Source organism: Muscardinus avellanarius (assembly GCF_963383645.1).
Source record: "Muscardinus avellanarius genome assembly, chromosome: 4".
In the NCBI taxonomy this organism is placed as follows: domain Eukaryota; kingdom Metazoa; phylum Chordata; class Mammalia; order Rodentia; family Gliridae; genus Muscardinus; species Muscardinus avellanarius.
In genome coordinates, this window is record NC_137789.1 from 124793395 (window position 1) to 124813055 (window position 19661).

The 19661-nt window shown below is 40.7% G+C and overlaps 1 protein-coding gene across 1 annotated transcript; it reads right to left on the reverse strand.

Annotated features, from left to right (window-relative positions):
- Positions 1–17695: 17695 nt before the first annotated feature.
- On the reverse strand, positions 17696–18595 carry LOC308262417 (ADP-ribose pyrophosphatase, mitochondrial-like; the record flags this gene model as incomplete). Its single annotated transcript, XM_080694834.1, has 1 exon — positions 17696–18595. The coding sequence occupies one exon, from the start codon at positions 18593–18595 to the stop codon at positions 17696–17698; it is 900 nt and encodes a 299-aa protein (XP_080550960.1).
- Positions 18596–19661: the final 1066 nt, after the last annotated feature.

The window sequence follows — 19661 nt, forward strand, 5'->3', positions numbered from 1 at the left end:
GAGGGAAACACAGCCTGACTTTATGAGCTTTCATGACCACTTTTTTTTTTATCAGAACTGTGTTCATGGATGACATCTAAAATAAATGAACATGCCCATCCTAATGCAAATTGGAAGAGGGGTATCAGCCAGGCATTTTATAATACAGGAATAATGTACAGATGTACATTCCACAACTTTCCTAGAGAGTAACTTGGCAATGCGTAGTAAGATTCCTAATGTTGCCAATCCTTCTGGCTAGGTAGCTGAACTTCCAGGAATGTGCTCTAAGGAGATAATCATACATTTAAAGGAAAAAGGAGATGTTCATCACAGCATATGTCCCTCTTGGCTAAACTCATAAAAGGCACCAACTGATTAGCATAGTTGGACTTGTGGTTTTTCTGTCTCTATCCCACCTCTCATCCAAACAGCTATGACTAAATGGATTTGGAGATGAGCTGGGTCTTGTGGGAAAAGAATTGTCCCTTTCAGGGATTGTGGGTAGGAAGGCAAGACTTCTCACATAATTTTTTTTTTCTTGGTACTGGGGATGGAACCCAGGGGCATTGTACCTTCAAGATACACCCCCAGTCCTATTTTTTCAGTATTTTTATTTTTGAAACAGGGTCTCACTAAGTTGCAAAGGGCCTCGTTAAGTAGCTGAGGCTGTCCACGAACTGCGATCCTCCGGTCTCAGCCTTCCCAATGCTGTGATTACAAGTGTGCGCCACCATGCTTGGCTCTCACACAATATTTAACAACACAGGAAAACAATTGAGATATATGATGGTAATTGAAAAGAGCCAAATATATACTATCCATATGATACATCATAATTTGAAAGTACAAAGTAATTAAAAAAGACATATTTTTAAAATGGATTTTAATAGAACCTGAAAAATTAATTAATATGCTTTCAGAGTTTCCATTGCTACTAATCTCTAAAAAAAGGACCACTTGTTGAATTTTGGATAGTCTCAAAGAAAAAATATTAACAACTATATAAAAAGACTACAACTATCTACTTTTCCCAACTACATATCTGTGTGAGGCCAGAATTTCTTCATAAATTTCATTTAAAACATCACTTCAACATCTTTTTTTTTTTTTGGTGGTACTGAGGGTGGAACCCAGGGGCTTTCTACCTCCAGGCTATACTCCCAGACCTATTTTATACTTTATTTGGAAACAGGGTCTCACTAAGTTGCTGAGAGCCTCACTAAGTAGCTGAGGCTGGCGTTGAACCTGTGTGATCCTCCTATTTCAGCCTCCAAAGTGCGGGGATTACAAGCATGCACCACCATGCCCAGCAAAACATCACTTCAACATCTTGAATGCAGCAGCAAATACAATCATCCAACTCCCTTCAACTGTTGTATATTAGAGAGATTTGCAAAAATACAAAGCAACACTGCTCTTATCAATAATTTTTATTTGGAAAAATATTTAAGTTGTTTTATTTATGTTAACATGTAATGAATTTATTGTAATTTTTAAATTAACTAATACATGGCTCTTTATAGACCTCAATAAATTTTAATTTTTTTTGGTCCTGGGTGTGAACTATTTAACCACCTGGTGTAGAGCAAGCCAACTTGTAGGCCTCTTTTTTTTTTAATCATACTTAATGGGAGTCACATCTTTAAAGTAAAACTCATCATCTTTCAGTTTAAACCAGATTATTTCTGGCCATGTTAGTTATCTAACTTTTGCCTACCCTGAGACTCTAGTGATGTACTTATAATGGTTTGCATAGCTTGATTAAAGAAATTCCTGTATGCTACTTTACAGAGGGGTTGAGTGTTAGTTGAAAACATAGAGGATATTCCCTGGTGTCCTAGTAGTTAGGATTCAGTGCTTTTAGCACCCAGACATGGGTTCGATTCCTGATCAGGGAGGCTTTTCTTCTTTCTCTCTGCCTCTCCAGAGCCTTCACACCACCCTTCTCCTTCCCTTTCCAGAGGGAGGGAGGGAGGGAAGGAAGGAGGGAAGAAGGGAAGGCAAGCATGGAGGTTTTGCCTTTCCAGATCATTCATAAAGATGTTAAATAGAATTGCCCTCTGTATTTATTACCCTTAAAAGGCATCCTACCAGGCATGGTGCCTATGCCTGTAATCCCAGTACTTGGGAGCTAAGGCAAGAGGATATCAAGTTCTAGACCAGCCTCAACAATTTAGCAAGACCCTCAACAACCTAACAAGATGTTGTTCAAAAAAAAAAAAAAATAGGAGGAGTGTGGCTCAGAAGTAAAATGTCCATAGGTCCAATCCCTGTTAACACACACACACACACACAAACACACACACACACAAACACACACACACATACACACACGCGCACGCGTGTGCACGCACACACGCACGCACACACACACACATGGCATCCATTTAGCTATATTAAAAAACTATAACCTGACCTAGACTACACATTCCCTTCAGTTTCTTAAAATCTCACCATGAGATTGTCTGTGGTGTGCAATTAAGTTAAAGACTAGTAATAGTAAAAATCCCTTACATTCATATTTTCCCTTCCTCATAAATACATGTAACCCCTTGAAGGTTCCTAAAGTTTTCAAGCATGATTTCTCCTTACAGAATAATTTCCCCCAAATAATTTAGCAAGTATCCTTCTTGCCTTTGTACCTCAAGTGACTTCTTTGATAGGAATCTCCTCACTCAGAGATTATTTATATTAAAATAACCTCTATCTAGGTGATCTTGTAACTCCAGCCTAGTTTCTAATATAAACTTCCTATTGCTGTCACTCATGGAATCTTCCCCTTCTCCTGAAACCCCTTTTCCTCCACTGATTTTTTTTTTTACCGCTCTAGTGAACAACATATGATTCTTCTCCAACATTTCATTTGTAAAACTGGTGACACTCATTTATTATAAAAGTATTTTTAAAGTTCTCAAATCCTCTCCATCTTAAAGGTAAGTGCAGGTATTTATTTTAGCCTAGCAGTTTAGTCTGATTTTCTTTTTAAAATTAAGCATCTGAATTTTTTTTTCTTATTTTCCTTTTCTCCTCTATTCCGAATTCAATCACATGGCTACTGTTAAGTTGACCCACAACTGGTTTCTGCAGCTATTCCTGGTCACCACTCAGGATAAAATGCAATACACTTATTTTCTTGAAAATTGAAAAAACTAGCTTTTCTAAAAGAATAATTTTTTGTTATCTCAAATTCCTCATGTCTATAGGTGATTCCAATTTAGAAAGTATTGCTACCATGTGTATATAGCCTTCACTGGGGGATAAATCCCTGGTTCTTATCACTTGGTCTAATTATGTAATTTCCCCCTTATTGTAACCTGCCAGCACAGGCTGATATAATAAATACGTGTCAAGTACAGCCTGGAATAAATGCTGTGAGGGTGCAGTTATGATGGAAGACAATGAAAATGACTGGACGCCCCTGGCCTCTGACCCCTGGAGCTCAGTCTGGCCAGGCCAACAGGGACTAACATGTGCAACCCCAAATTAGCACAAACGTTGCTTTGGAAGCGCAGGGAGGGCGGCAGAAACTCCTGGTACAATAGCTGCATTCTTGAAGATGCCTGTTCCTTGAGGTTCTCCATTACCATCTTTGAGTTGTCACCCTTGTTTCCCTGGGCTGTACTTGTCCTGGTCACTCTGAGGCTGAGGTCACAAGTATAAAGGCAGATGTTTGCTTCTGTGCACCCCAAGCAGTCTTTTTTTTTTTTTTTTTTTTGGGTGGTACTGGGGTTTCTGGAAACCCTTCTACCTCCAGGCTACACTCCCAGACCTATTTTATATTTTTATTTAGAAACAGGGTCTCTTAAGTCAGCGAGGCTGACTTCAAACCTGCACGATCCTCCTGTCTCCGCCTCCCAAATGCCGGGATTACAAGCATGCGCCACCACGCCCGGCGCAATCAGTCATATTTAATGCCCTATTCTCCCCAGCATGTTTTCTTCTGCTGGCCGCTTTAATGGTTATCATCTGCACTGTTTCCCAGCTCCAAGCTTCTCCCCTAGCCCTTTTAATATTTTTTATTTTAAAACAGGGTCTCTCTAAGTTGCTAATGGTCTCACTATATTGCTGAGGCTGGCCTTGAATCTGAGCTCCTCCAAGACCACACCTGGCCATTATTTTTATTTTTTCTTGAACAATACTATGATGAATATCATGAATAAACAATTACATGTATGTATTTTTACAGATAATACAAGATCTAAAAATTCTTATTGATTATGCTATTCTTCACATATAGTGTTTCACCTCCTTCTATTTGTCTATCCCCATCAGTCAGTTTTTTTGTAGCCTGATACTTCTCTGTTCCTTTGTCCAAAATACATATTCTATTATATCCTGAATTGATGCTATGTGTCTCATTGTATCCCCAACCCCTAGTATAGTGCCTGACACATAACAGTTGCCCACTAAGCAGGAAGGAAAGGAGGTAGGAGGGGGGTAATGAGAAAGGGAGGCAGAAGAAAGAGGGAAGGACAAGCACTTTCATGCAGTCATTGTTTTGTTAATTGCTATTTTCTTGCTTTTAATAAGACTTCTCAGCTACTCTCCAATAGTAGGCTGCTTAAAGAAGTCTTAGAGTTTGGTCTGAGATCCAGGCTAGAAAGTTACTGTAGAAATTCTTTTTTGGGTCTTGAAAACTGTAGAATCAGGAAACAGTCAAGATGTTGTAGATTATTTGCAAAAAGGAGCCACAAGACAGGCATGGTGGCCACACTTATAAACCCAGTATTACGGAGGCAAAGTCAGAGACCAGAGGATCACGGTTCACGGACAGCCTCAGCTACTTAGTGAGACCCTTCACAACTCAGTGAGATCCTGTTTAAAAAAATAAAAAGACTAGGCCTGGCATGGTGGCGCACGCTTGTAATCCCCGCACTTGGGAGGCGGAGACAGGAGGATCGCACAGGTTCTAGGCCAGTCTCTCTGGCTTAAGAGACCCTGTTTCCAAATAAAAATATAAAAATAGGTCTGGGAGTGTAGCCTGGAGGTAGAAGGGCTTCCAGGAACCCTAGTACCACCATAAATAAATTAATTAATTAATAAAAATAAAAAGACTAAAAAATAGGGCTGGGGATATAGCTTAGAGGTGCAGTGGCCCTGGGTTCCATCCTCAGTACCGCCCCCCCCCCAAAAAAGGGGTGGCACAAGACATGCTCTGGCTGATAAGACAATAGAAAATGTGACACAAAGACTTAAAAAGTATTTGTAGTTGGGCACGGTGGCTCATGTTTGTAATCCCAGCATTTGGTAGGCTGAGACAGGAAGATCATGGTTATAATTCCAGCATTTGGCATGCTTGTAATCCCAGCATTTGGAAGGCTAAGACAGACAGCCTCAGCTTAGTGAGGCCTTTTACAACTCAGTGAGACCCTGTTTCAAAATTAAAAAAAAAAAAATGGGGCTGGGGGTGTAGCTCGGTGGTAGAATGTCCCTGGGTTTCATCCCCAGTACCGCGCGCACGCGCACGCACGCGCACGCGCGCACACACACACACATACACACACACAGTATTTATATTTGGGCTTGATTTTTTTTCTGGTGCTTTTGGGAGCTCTGAGACCACTATGTAAGAATGCTCTGATTTGAGCTAGGCTAGGGGAGGTCCAGAGACCAGGCAGAGAAGAGACAAGTCTCTCAACAAGGCCTCCTGAGCCATTGCACACACCAAGAGCCAGAGCTCTCAGGGCTGCTTTCTGACAGCACAGGGCTCCAGCCAAGCTGGTACTTGACTGAACTCAAACCAGAAAAACAAACACAAACACAAACAAACAGAAAACCCATATCTGACATAGGATGCTTATATTTTCAAGCAACTAAGGTTTGAAAGATTTTTTTTAATGCAGCAAAAAAGACAGCATGAAAAAGAAAGTTGAAGTTAATCTTACACCTTAACAAAAATGCAAAAACAATAAATAAAATATTAGCAAACCAAATCCAACAACAGGTATACACGCATGCACACAGTCACATATATCATCCTACTAATAGAAAAGAGGAGAAATTTTTTGTTAACAAGTACAGAAAAAACATTAAATAAAATCCAAAAACATTTTCTAATAAAAACTTTCAGCAAATCAGTAACCAAAGGAAATTTTAACCTTAAAATTATTATCTTCCAGCTGGGCGCCTGCAATGCAAATACTTGGGTGGCTGAGACAGCAGGATCACAGGTTTGCCAGCAATCTGGTGAGGCCCTCCACAATTCAGAGAGAACTTGTTTCAAAATATAAAATAAAATAAGACTGAAGGTATATCTTAGAGATAGAATACCCCTGGGTTCAATCTCCAGTAATACACACACACACACACACACACACACACACACACACACACACACTCTTCCCTAAAACTTATATCAAATGACATAGTTAATAATAAAATTTAGAACTTCCCCTTTAAGTGAGGAATAAGATTAGAATATCCACTATCACTCTTTCTCTGCAGTAACAGTTTGGAAGTCTTAGTGGAATAAGACAAGAAAAAAATTAAGCGTAAAAGACATTTGCAGAAAGAGAACAACTTGTCATTTCCAGATGATAAGACTATGTAACAGAAAAATTCAAGAGCATCAAACTTACTCACTGTAAGGTTACAACATTTTTAAATGTTGGTAGGATATGAAACCAACATAGAGAAGTCAATAGTCTTTTCTTTAATTGCAGCAGTAACCAATTAGAAAACACATTTAAAAATAGCATCACAAGCCGGGAGTGGTGGCACATGCTTATATTCCCAGCATTTGGGAGGCTGAGACCGGAGGATCGTGGTTTGTGGACAGCCTTAGCTACTTAGTGAGGCCCTCTGCAACTTAGTGAGACCCTGTTTCAAAATAAAGAATAAAAAATACGGCAGAAGGTATAGCTTGGAGGTTGAATGCCCCTGGGTTCCACCCCCAGACCCACAAAAATAAAAATAAAAATAAAAATAAATACAAATAGCACCACAGTCAAAGCCCAGTCTCCTCCTGGTGTGTTTACTCATATAAGTTGTATTTCTCTGCGACACAGATGGACTAGTTCCATATTTCTAAATTCCATGAAGGCAGGGACAATGTCTGATTTACTCGCTACTGTAACTTGATTGCTTGTCAAATAGTGGGTACTCAATAAATATATTTTTTTCTAACAAAAATGACAGGATGACCAACTGTCTTGATTTACCTGGGACTGCGGGACTTCTTCAGATATGGAACTTTTCAGTGCTAAATCCAGGCCAGTTCTGAGCAAGCTGCAACAATGGGTCATCTAACCTGGCAATAAAATCCAAATGGAAAGGAATGCCCAAGGGATAAGTTGTTGCTTTCAGGGTTTAAAAAAAAAAAAAAAGACTGCCGGGCGTGGTGGCGCACGCTTGTAATCCCCGCACTTGGGAGGCAGAGACAGGAGGATCGCGCAGGTTTGAAGCCAGCCGCGCGCGCTGGCTTAGGAGACCCTGTTTCCAAATAAAAAAAATGTAAAAATAGGTCTGGGAGTGTAGCCCGGAGGTAGAAGGGCTTCCAGGAACCCCAGTACCACCAAAAAAAAAAATTAAAAAAATAAAAATAAATTAAAAAAGACAGTAAATTAGTAAATAACTGGGCATGATGAATGGTGGTATATGCCTAGGATCCCTGGACTTGGGAGGCTGAGACAGGAGGGTCACAGGTAAAAGGACAGCCTCAGCAACTTAGTGAGACCCTGGTTCAATATAAAAAATAAAATAGGGCCTTGAGTGTAGCTCACAGGTAAAATGCCCCTGAGTTCAATCCCCAGTACCACCAAAAAATAAAGAAAAAAAGTGAATGAATTTTCAATGATGTTGTTCTGGTGTGTTACTAACCAAATCAATCTGGAATTAAGAAATGGGACATAAAACAATGTCTCTCCATAACTAAACTTATATTTTTGGAAACTATGAAAACAATAAAACCAGGATTTTGAAAAATTTATAAACATAAGATCCTTTCTATAATCTTCCTAATATAATCTAACAGCATCCCCAAATGAGAAACCATTAAAGAATTTTTTTAAACTGCAATTACAATATCTTTTTTCCAAAAGCAACCTGAAAAAAATCAAGACTTTCTTGCTCTGAAAATTAGAATGAAAGAATACTCATCCCATGAAGCAACTACTTCTAATGAGACATGAAAGTAACTAATTTGCATTACATTCAATCCTTGAAAATTAATTTTCCTAAAATACACTCAACAGTAACACAGACTTCTATTTCAAAATCATATTTGCTGCATTTAAAATGCTGAAAAGGGGAACAGTCACATCGACTAATCAATCAATAAATAAATATCTTCTTAAGAGAAGTTGTTGTCATATCGGGATTCATGTTTCTCACAACATATTCCTGTTTCAAAAAAGTTGCTTTTTATAAATGTATATAACATTTATAAAGGTGTAAGATTATATCCTCTCTCTCTAATAACAAATGTTTAAGTGTTGTATCTGTCGATGTAGTACTCCAGAACTATAAGTTACATGGAACTATGACTGATAAGCAACTCTGGCTGGTTAGTGGCAAATACAGGAGTGAGACTTAACCACACACACTGAAATATGATTTTAGCTGGTGTGGTGGGGCACACTTGTATTCCCGGTACTTGGGGGGCTGAGACAGGAGGATCACTGTTTCAAGGCCAGCTTCAGCAACTTAGGGAGGACCTCAGCAACTTATGGAGACCCTATTTCAAAATAATTTTAAAAAATTAAAAATAGAGCTGGGGTTGTAGGTAATATGCTCCTGGATTCGATCCCTAGTACCAAAAAAGAAAAGGAAAAAAAGGAGAGAAAGAAATGTGACTTTAACATTCATATGAAATAAACCAGGAAAAGGAAAGTCTTCAGACTCTTCCATTTTCAAGACTTATATGCTATCAAAACCTTTCAAGAACTTTTAAAACACCAAAATTCTTTCACCTAGAAAATCAAATACCATATTTCAAACTTCTGCATTATAAAGTTCATCAGAGCTCAATCAAATGGCTTTTACTTATACTTGACTCCTGAATTTACTCTAAATATTGATAATAATAATGATAAAGGAGAAAACGTTTTTCAGTTATTCTGGTTTCATTCAGGATCTTACAAGATGCACATGCAGCCCCAGTAGGTGTCAAGAAAGAAAAGAGCACAAGGCTTCTGGACTCGGGAAGCTGCTGGTTTGAAGTGGCATGAATAGATTTGTCTTGACTTAACAAAAAAAAGTACCCCTCCCGTCCCTCCTCCTCCTCCTCCTCCTCCTCCTCCTCCTCCTCCTCCTCCTCCTCCTCCTCCTCCTCCTCTTCTTCTTCTTCTTCTTCTTCTTCTTCTTCTTCTTCTTCTTCTTCTTCTTAACTAGGGATTGAATCGAGAGTTATTCTATCTCCAAGCTACACTCCCTTTTATTTGCTTATTTTTAAATTTGAAACAGGGTCTCATTGAGTTGCTGCAGGTCTCACTAAGTCCTGCTTGACAAGAAAGCATTAACAGCCAGCCATGGTGGTGCACATCTGTAATCCCAGTACTTGGGAGGCTGAGATAGGTGGCTCGCAGGTTTGGAGCCAGTCTTAGAAATTTAACAAGGCCTTCAGCAACCTAGCAAGACCCTGTTTAAAAATAAAAAATAAAATAAAATTGGGTTGGGGTGTTGCTCAGAAATAGTAAAATATCTCTCTAGGTTCAATCCCCAGTACCAGAGAAAGGAGAGAGAGAGAGAGAGAGAGAGAGAGAGAGAGAGAGAGAGAGAGAGAGAGAGAGAGAGAGAAATGGAGACAAGCATTCGTGGTGATGCCTACACAAAGAAAGCCTGGCAAGAGTAAATGTATCCGTTGTTCTAATTTCTAGATAAAAAGAAAAAGAAAGACATGCATGAACAGTGCGTACCAAATTCTAAACAAGTGATGAAACAAAACACTCCACCCTATGACTCTGCACCTCCCTATGATTTTATTGTTATCAGTTTGTCATCCTGAAGGATAAAGACCTTGGTTAACAAAAAGGAAAATGTTCAGGACCATGCTGAGAATAAGCTGTGTGTGGGGCGGGGATATTGAAGAGTGAGCCCCAGGGGCACTCTACCCCTGAGATACACCACCAGCCCTTTTTGTTTTTTTGTTTTGAAACAGTGTCTCGCTGTATTGCTGAGGCTGTCCTTGAGCCTGCGATGCTCCTGTCTTAGCCTTCCAAGTATGGGATTACTGGTGTGCACCACCATGCCTGGCTTCAAGCTGACTTTTGACAGGAGTGTCAAGACAATCCGATGTGAGGAAAAACAATCTTTTCAACAAATGGTGCTAGAACACCAGACAGAAACAGGAAAAAGAACGAATAGATCAGTATCTAACACCACATATGAAAATCAACTCAAAAGGGATTAAAGATCCAAAATGTAAGAAAAGAAGAAACTTAGAAAAAATAATATGAGTAATTCTTTGGTACTCTAGAGTAAATAGAGTCTTCTTATGTATGATACCAAAAATAGAGCAACTAAAAAAATTAGAAAAATTACATTTTATCAAAATTAAAAATGGCTATGCATCAAACACATGATTAAGAAAATAAAAAGATAAGCCAGGCATGGTAGCACACTCCTATGGTCCCAGCACTTGGGGAGGTCGAGACAGAAGAATCACAGGTTCAAGGCCAGCCTCCGAATATTTTATTTTATTTTATTTTGGTGGTACTGGAGTTCCTGGAAGCCCTTCTACCTCCTACCTCCAGGCTACACTCCCAGACTATCTATCTATATCTATATATCTAGATATCTAGATATCTATATATCTACACACACACACACACACACACACACACACACACACACACACACATATATATATATATATATATTTTTTTTTTTTAAACAGGATTTCTTAAGCCAGCATGGCTGGCTCTGAACCAGCGTGGCTGGCTCTGAACCAGCGCGATCCTCCTGTCTCTGCCTCCCAAGCACGGGGATTACAAGCGTGCGCCACCACGCCCGGCAGCCTCCGAAATTTATTGAGATCTTTAGCAACTTAGTGAGACCTTATTTTAAAATAAAACTTAAAAGGGTTGGGGTATAAAGTGACCCTGGGTTTTATACCCAGCACACACACACACACACACACACAGAGAGAGAGAGAGAGAGAGAGAGAGAGAGAGAGAGAGAGAGAGAGAATAGGAGAGCATTCACAAATCATTTATTTAGTAAGGAGCATGTATCTCGAATATACTAAGAAATTTTTACAACTAAAACATTAAAAGACAACCAATTAAATATGAGCAAAGGATCTGAGATCAATACGTGGATGAATAGTTGCTCAACATCATTAGCCACCAGGAACATAATTCAAAACTATTGTGGCACACCACTGCATGCCCTGTCAAAATTCGGAAAACAGACAATGGCAAGTATTAGAAAGGATATGGAGACACTGGAACTCATACACTGCTGGTGAGAATGTAAAATAGTGCAGTCATTTTGAAAAACAACTTGGCAAGGCCTCAAGGTTAAACACAGTTACCATATGACCCACCAAACTCTACTTGTAGGCATATACCCAAGATAAATGAAAACATATGTCTACATAAAAACTTATACATGAATGTTTATAGCAGCTGTTATTTCTAACAGCCAAAAAGTGAAAACAACCTACATGTCCTTAAGTTAATGGATGGATTACTAAAATGTGACATCAGAACAACGAACAGTACTTAGAAATACAAAAGAACAAAGTCCTGATACATGTGGAAACAGGGATAAACCTTGAAAACTTGCTCAGGGGAAGATAGGCCCAAACTCGCATCTTGTATCATTTATATTAAATGTCCAGAAGAGTTGAGCCCTTCACTACATGGGAGTGAAGGTTTGGGAGGGAGGGGAACGGGTGACAATAGGTATGAGACTTCCTTAGGGGAATGATAAAAACATTTTAAAAGTGATTGTGGTGTTTGTTACACAACCCTGTAAATATAGTTAAACCCATTGATCTGTACATTTTAAGTGGGTAAATTTTAAGTTATGTGAATTATATCTCTATAAAGCTGTTAGAAAATAAGACACATTGAGTGGAGGATTACCAGGTGTGTAAATGGCCCCAATTCTTCACCCTTTTCTATCCACACCCTTTGCGTTATGAAGTTCCATTTCCTGTCACTACAGAGGTAGAATCATTTCCCATCTGTTGAACCTGGGTTGAGCTTGTGACTTGACTTGTCCAGAAGGATGCAGGAAAATAACTTGTTGCCTGGGCCCTGAGCCCGGGACTTGCCTTGGCAGGAATCCTTATGTGTTTCCTTCCATTCCACCTCTGCTCCTCTGCCACTGCCACGGGAACCTGCCTGGATTTGCCTCCACGAGAATGAGAGATATGTGGCACAGAGGCGCTTTTCTTCACGCATTCCATCTGAGGTCATCCTGGAGGGGCCAATAATCAGCCAATTCTCAGACATGTGAATTGAGCCCAGTTGTGACCAGAAAAACTACCCATTAAAACCCAGCCCTAATTGTCAACCTTCAAATTTATAGACTAATTCGAATTTGTTGTCTTAAATCCTGTGGAGATTATTTGCAGCGTTGGTGTGTGTGTGTGTGTGTGTGTGTGTGTGTGTGTGTGAACATAGGCAACTGATCCAACAAGATAATAAGCACTTATGTCATCTCAGCAGAAACTTGAAAGATAGGAAGACCAGGCAATGAAATTTAGAGCTTCCTGGACAGAAGAAGACTGGGAAAATTAGAAATACGTATATTTAATTGTGTATGTGCATGCATAAATAATGCCAGTAAAAATAGCAAAAAAATGGTTGGGAATTCCACAAGCGATGTTTTAAAAATATAGCGCATATGATTTACTATCTAGAAGTAATAACACTGAAAATTTTACCTTAACGTTTTCTATGTAAAAGTTTGGCCAAGAAACATGACTTCTATGGCATTCTTGCCAAAAATATATGTAATCTTCATCTATTCATGAGAAAATGTCAGAGTACTCCAAATTGTGGCACATTTTATTAGAAAAGTGATCGATATCCTCAAGTGATTAGATGATAAAAGAAAGATGAAGGAGCTTCCCTAGATGGGAAGAAATAAAAACATAAAATTAAATGAAACATGGAATTTGGGGGGCTCTGGGATAAAAAAAGGGCATTGGCAAAAGGACTGGCAGATTTTTAAAAAGATATGTAGACTAGTTTATAGTAAAAAGAATTAAATCAATAACAATTTTTGGTTTTAATAATTGTATTATAAATAAACAAGTTGTCAGCATTTGGAGAAGACAGGTGAAAGGTTATGCGGGAACCCATGTAACTAATATTTCAAGTCTAAAATTATCTCAAAATTTTAAAGGTTAAATTAAAGCTAGGCCAAATTTAATGAAATCACATTTATAATTTTTAAAAAGGGGTATGTAGAAAACTATTTAGAACAGTTATTTCTCAAAAATAATTTGTTGCTATGCCAGACACTCTTTTTGTATGAGGGCTACAGCTGTCAACAAGACAGAGAAACCCTTGCTCTTATGGCCTCTCTTTCTCATTCAGTCGGAAAATACACAGAATAATTTCAGCTTGTGCTAAATACTATGAAGAAAAGCCGGGTGTGGTGGTGCACGCTCGCAATCCCAGCACTTGGGAGGCTGAGACAGGAGGATCCAGGTTCATAGCCAGCCTCAGCTACTTAGTGAGGCCTTTGCAACTCAGTGAGACCCTGTTTCAAAATAAAGAATAAAAAATAGGGATGGGGGTGTCGCTTGAAGGTAGAATGCCCCTGGGTTCCATTCCCAGTACCGGAAAAAAAAAAAAAAACTCTGAAGAAAATAAAACAGGCTAAGGAAGTAGTGTTCTGGTTAGATACAGATTGTCCCCTGCAGGGCTCCGGTATTCATGTCCAGAGTTGATATAACCATGTCAGGAGAACTGTATTTTCATCAGTAGGTAAATCCACTGTAATGATTTACTGATGGCAACCTAGGCAGGTGAGCAGTGGCTGGAGAAGGTGCGTCCCTGGGATGTGGTCTCAAGGCTTTTGTCTTTGAATCCCCTCGCTTGTTATTTCTTGCTCCCGGTCTCTGAGGTGTGAGAATAGAGCCCTTCCTTTCTCCCTCTGTCTGCTTCCCACCACCACCATGTCCTGAGACCTATGGAACTGAACCCGAAATGTTCAAAAAGTGGCGAGCAAATAAATCTTCCTTCCTCTAACTTGTGTGGTCAGCCATTTTGGACTATCAGTCAGAATTTGACAGAGACAAGTAGGAACAGACTGGTTGAGCTACTTTAGGTGGTCAGAAAAAACATCTTTGAGGGAGTCTTATTTTCATAAAAGCTGACTGGCTGCTGGGTATGGCAGTGCATGCGTCTAATCCCAGTACTCTGTACTTGGGAGGCTGAGACAGGAGGATCACAGGTTCTTAGCTAGCCTCAGCAACTAAGAGAGGCCCTCTGCAACTTAGTGAGACCCTGATTCAAAATAAAAGAACAAAATATGGCTGGAGGTATGGCTCAGAGGTAGAATGCCCCTGGGCCTAAGGAGTCTTTTTTTTTTTTTTTTTACACAAAGCAAAGGCTCTGGAATGAGGCAAGTATGAAGTTTGCCAAGAATATAACAGCCAGCTGAGCCCAGGTTGGAATGCTACCAACTCAGACGGGAGAAGTAGGTATCATCCAAAACAGAATGGCCAATATAAGAAGTCGGTGCATTTTATTTCATACACACAAAAAAGCAATTGCATAGTCTTAACTAAGGTGGGACATGATGTAACATGTTTTCCTAAAAGTGACATTCATGGTGGAAAAAACTTACAGAAAAACAAGAGTGGTAGAAGGGGGGCCTATTGGGAGGTACCCAATGTAGTCTAAAGAAGGAAGGATGGTGCCTTTATTAGGGTGGTGAGCGAAGGCAGAAAGCAGTGGATGAGCTGGATGTGGTGGCACATACCTGTAATCCCAGTACTTGGGAGGCTGGGACAGGAGGAATCACAAGCAACTCAGTGAGGCCCTTCGAGTCTTAGTTAGACTCTGTTTTAAAACAAAATAAGATTGAAGATATAGCTCAGAGGTAGAATGACCCTGAACTCAAAACCCAGTACCACAATTATATATATATATGAAATAATTATATTATCATATTATATATAATAATATATATTGTGGTACTACACACACACACACACACACACACACACACACATATATATATATGGAGAGAAAGAGAGAGAGAGAGAGAGAGAGAGAGAGAGAGAGAGAGAGAGAGAGAGAGAAGGAATGGGGAAAGGGAAAAGGGAGAAAGAAAGAAAGAAAGAAAGAAAGAAAGAAAGAAAGAAAGAAAGAGAGAGAGAGAGAGAGAGAAGAAAGAAAGAAAGAAAGAAAGAAAGAAAGAAAGAAAGAAAGAAAGGGAGGTGAATTTGGATATAGTTCATTGGATTGGATGTTGGAAGTGAGGAAAAGCAAGGATCCAGATAATTCATTTTCTTGTTCAGGTTGGGTGGGTTTTGTTGCCAATCACCAGGAAAGAATGATAAAAGAACAGTTTTCTGGGGTGGGGATGGGAAAAGGAATTCTGTCTGGACATATTAAATTTGAGTCTTTTTTTAGATTTTCATTGTTTCATGTTTTTAAAATGATTACACCACAAAACCTAAGTGTAAATATATAGGGTTTTTTTGGTGCTTACAACTTTTAAAAAATGACATAAATTTTGGAACATTCAAAAAGTGTCAAGCCAACTGGGATTCAAAGAAAGACAGGGGGCCTATCTCTCCTGCAAAAGTTTCCTGAGAGTAATATATATGACAAGTGCCTTCATCCTAACAACAGGCAGTTGAGGAAATCACAAGTAAAAGTGATGTGTTAAATGTATTTCTGAGCATGGACAATGATGAGCATCTATGAGTGAACCCATCTAGAATTGTCTTCACCCATAAAAACACGACATTTTCTTCTTCAAGAGAAAAACAAGTGAAATCATGTAGCTATCCTTCAAATTTAGGAAGGGAACTTTAATAGTGCATGTAGGAAGAGACACCGTGATATGTTCTTCTTCTTTAGGGAGCATTGCAGAGGGACTCCGGGGACTATAAGAGGGTAATTACTGGAGAGATGAGGGTGTGGGCTGTGAAGCCCAGTATCCTGTGCTCTGAATTCACCTTCTTTGCTTAACTCATTGCATTACTTAGTTCCGATTCCCTAGCTTCTCTATGCTTTTGCTATATGATTCATAAAAAGGGGATAACTGATATGTGATAGTCCCTGTGATGTGCACCGCCACCCTCCTCTTCAGATGCCCCTGGGAGTGTTACCAGAAAATGGCTCTTAGCTCTCAGCCTTCTTTGGGGATTGCCTTGGCTTAAGGAAACTGTCTTTCCCAAGGTCATGCCTTCTTCCACATGCAGCCTTCTGAGTGATTAGGAGGGGGCATAAAGGCCTGCCACCCCAAGGTGGGGCAGCTAGAAGGGCCGGTCCAGCTCCAGAGCTCCGTAAGGTGCTGGCAGAGGCCCCCATTGGGCGTGTCTCAGTCTCTCACTCTGCCCGGTCCTTCATTCTACTTCTTTTCCCAACACTACTCCCTAATAAACATCCTGAATGCTAATGCCCCTCTTGGGGATCTGTTTCCCAGGGAGCCCAGCCTGTAACATAAGTGTACAAGTGTATCCCCCTCATAGGGCAAGCCTTAGGGATAAAGACGTCATCTACATAGAGTACTTAAGAGTGCTTGCGCACAGTGAGGGAAATGTATTAGCAATTACTGCAGTGATCTTCTTGGAAGGTGACTAGATTCTGAAGTAGTCTTTCCTCCCCCAGTCCTGAAAGGGTCATTTAAGTAATTTGAGTTAATTTTCCACATATTGTAAAATAAAAAAGTTAACTGGCTTGTTTTAAGTGATGATAAAAGGAAGTTATTTTGAGCCTATATGTTGCTGTTGGAATCCCCTAATTCTTGATATGGGGGCCATCCCCATGTTTTTAAGCTGGCTATAAACACTTCAGTTTGCATTTTTTCTTTTAATTGAGAAAAGATAGGAATTGTGTTTTCATTAGACTTTTATTACGTTCCTCTGCTGATATAGACCTCTTTATCACAGGAATCTGTGTCTGTAGGGTCTTCTCCTGAAATCTGAGGACAAATGTCCTGAGCTTAATCTGTCTGTTCATAAAGGAACAGTTCTGACAACCAGAGGGCTGGATCTTAAGTTCATTTTGTTGCTGCAATTTTTGAGGGGGGATGGTACATAAATACTTGATACTTATGGACTAAAATAGAGATTGGACTTTTTCTATAAAACTGAAGGCTCTAAAAACAAGAAGAGCCACAAAGCTTCTGTACTCACAAGCAGTGGTATAAGGCTAAATTTGAAAACAAATGTTGCCACAAAAGTTGTATCATGTGTTAGATGAGGCTACATTCCAACATATCAGGAGAAAGAAATTACATGATAAATGTAAGCAGCTACAATTGGTAAGGAAGATATCTTCTTTTTACCTACAATCCTTCAGAGTAGTTATACAATTCTTGTATTTGATTTAAACCATGCATACAAAGTACATGTGACTATATTCCTCTAATTGGAAAGCCAAAATGTTGATTTCATTCTTCCATGCTTACCTAATCTTATTCCCTGAAAAAAACTTTCATACTGTGCAAAGTTTGGGAAATGATCACCAAAGTGGTGATCTGCCCCATCCAGTTTAGTGGGAATTACATGCTGTTTATTTCTTATCCATCCTTGCTCATGGCAGGCCTTTGGCTTACTTGAAATTCCAAGCATCTACTCATAATAGTCGGGGTGTAGCTCTCCGCTCCAGTGGGCACCTAGCTTCTCAGCCACAAGTTGAATCATTTGGGAGTGGCTGGCATAAAGCTTGAGTGTATCAACAATGTCTGCCCATCGCACTTCCTTGGCCTCGTCACCAGCTTTCAGGGGGAGACAGCCCGTCATCTCCCCTGTTTCATCGTGGTAGTTCACAGCCTCTGTCTCCATCCATGCGTTATCTGTGTTCCTGGGATCATCCACATAGCCTTTGTAGACCACGAAATGCTCCTGGCTGAAGAGTCTGTGCAGTTGTTCCTCCAGCTCCTGCCTTTCTGCCCTAGATTTCTGTAAGGAGTCCAGGACCTCCTCCCCAAACTCTCTCTTCAGTGTGTTGCTGATCTTCTCTCCTGGATCCACCATGCCCCCGGGGATGGCCCATTCTCCACAGTCTCTCCTCTTGATGGCTACAAATTGCAGGATGTTTTTCCTAGAAACAGGATGGGTCACCTTATTTCCCCTGCTATCCCTTTTCCACCTGGTTAAGATGGGATCTGCAGCATGATTAGGGCCCCAGCGGCCCAGAAGCCCTCTGCCCATCAGCCCTGTCCGACCTGCAGGGTTTCTGGGCCTACCATCTTCAACCTCATACAAGCCATTCCGGCTCCTCCTATCCACGTGCCCATCCTTTTCATTGAATTTGGGAGAGAAGTTACTTTCGCCCACCTGAGGGTCTGCCCAGCGAGGCCTGGCCAAGACAGAGCTGGCAGTGTAGTCCACGGAGTGGTACTCTGGCCACTCAACCAGCCAGCTCACTTTCTCGTCGGGGACGTGGCTTCGCTCCACCCTCGAGCCAGGGTAGGGAGACGTCCGGGCCTTCTTGTGGGGATTCCCAGCAGCAGCGCTCCAACCTGACATGAGGAAGTGTGGGGGGAGCCCATGGGAGGAGAATGGGCTCCTGCTGGCCTGGATGCTGGGGCAGTTTGCTGGTCTGGCTGCCACAGAGGCCAAGGTCACGAAGAGAGACACAGGGGCGAAGGTCCTTGGCAGGTAGCAGCATCCAACCATCCACAACCCAGCAATCTGCAGGGATTTGGGCCACTCTTGTTCTTGGGGCACTGGAGATCATCCGAGGGCCCCTGTGTGGAGGGGGTCACGTTTATCTTATAAATATCTTTGATAGTGGGATCTTCCTAACAGACCGTCTGGAGCTTCCAACAGCCAACGCGAGGCGCTATGGCTGTTACCACGCGCACCAGGGGCTAAAGTCGCCGCGGGGAGGAGGGGGCGCAACACACGGTGACCCCAGCTTGTATTTTTCTGTGTGTGTAGGGGGCGTGTGTATGTTTATTGGAGATTGAACCAAAAGCAAGAGGTGTTCCAACACTGAGCTAGATCCCCAGCTCTTTTTTTTTTTTTTTTTTTTTTTTTTTTGGTGGTGGTACTGGGGATGGAACCCAGGGGCCTTCTACCTCAGGGCTATACTCCCAGACCTATTTTATATTTTATTTGGAAACAGGGTTTCTTAAGCCAGCTGAGGCTGGCTTGGAACCTACGCAATCCTCCTGTCTCAGCCTCCCAAGCAGGGATTATAAGCATGCACCACCACACCCGGCTTCCCCACTATTTTTAAAATTATTATTGTTAGTGGTACATACCTGTAATCCCAGTATTTGGTAGGCGGAGACAGGAGAATTTGGCTTTGAAGCCAATGGCAGTAATTTAGTGAAGCCCTGTTTCAAAACACAAAACAAAAAAGAGATGAGGGTGTAGCTCAGAGGTAGAAAGTGTCTAGGTTCAGAAGGAAGGAAGCAAAGAAGGAAGGAAGGAAAGAAAGAAAAGAAAAATGGTCTAGCTAAATTGCAGGTGAACACTGGCCTCAAATTTGTAATCTTCTGGGATTACAGGCATATGCCAACATGCCCTGGAGCCCAGCTTTTATTTTATTGTATTGTATTTACTTTATTTCATTTTTTATGGCACT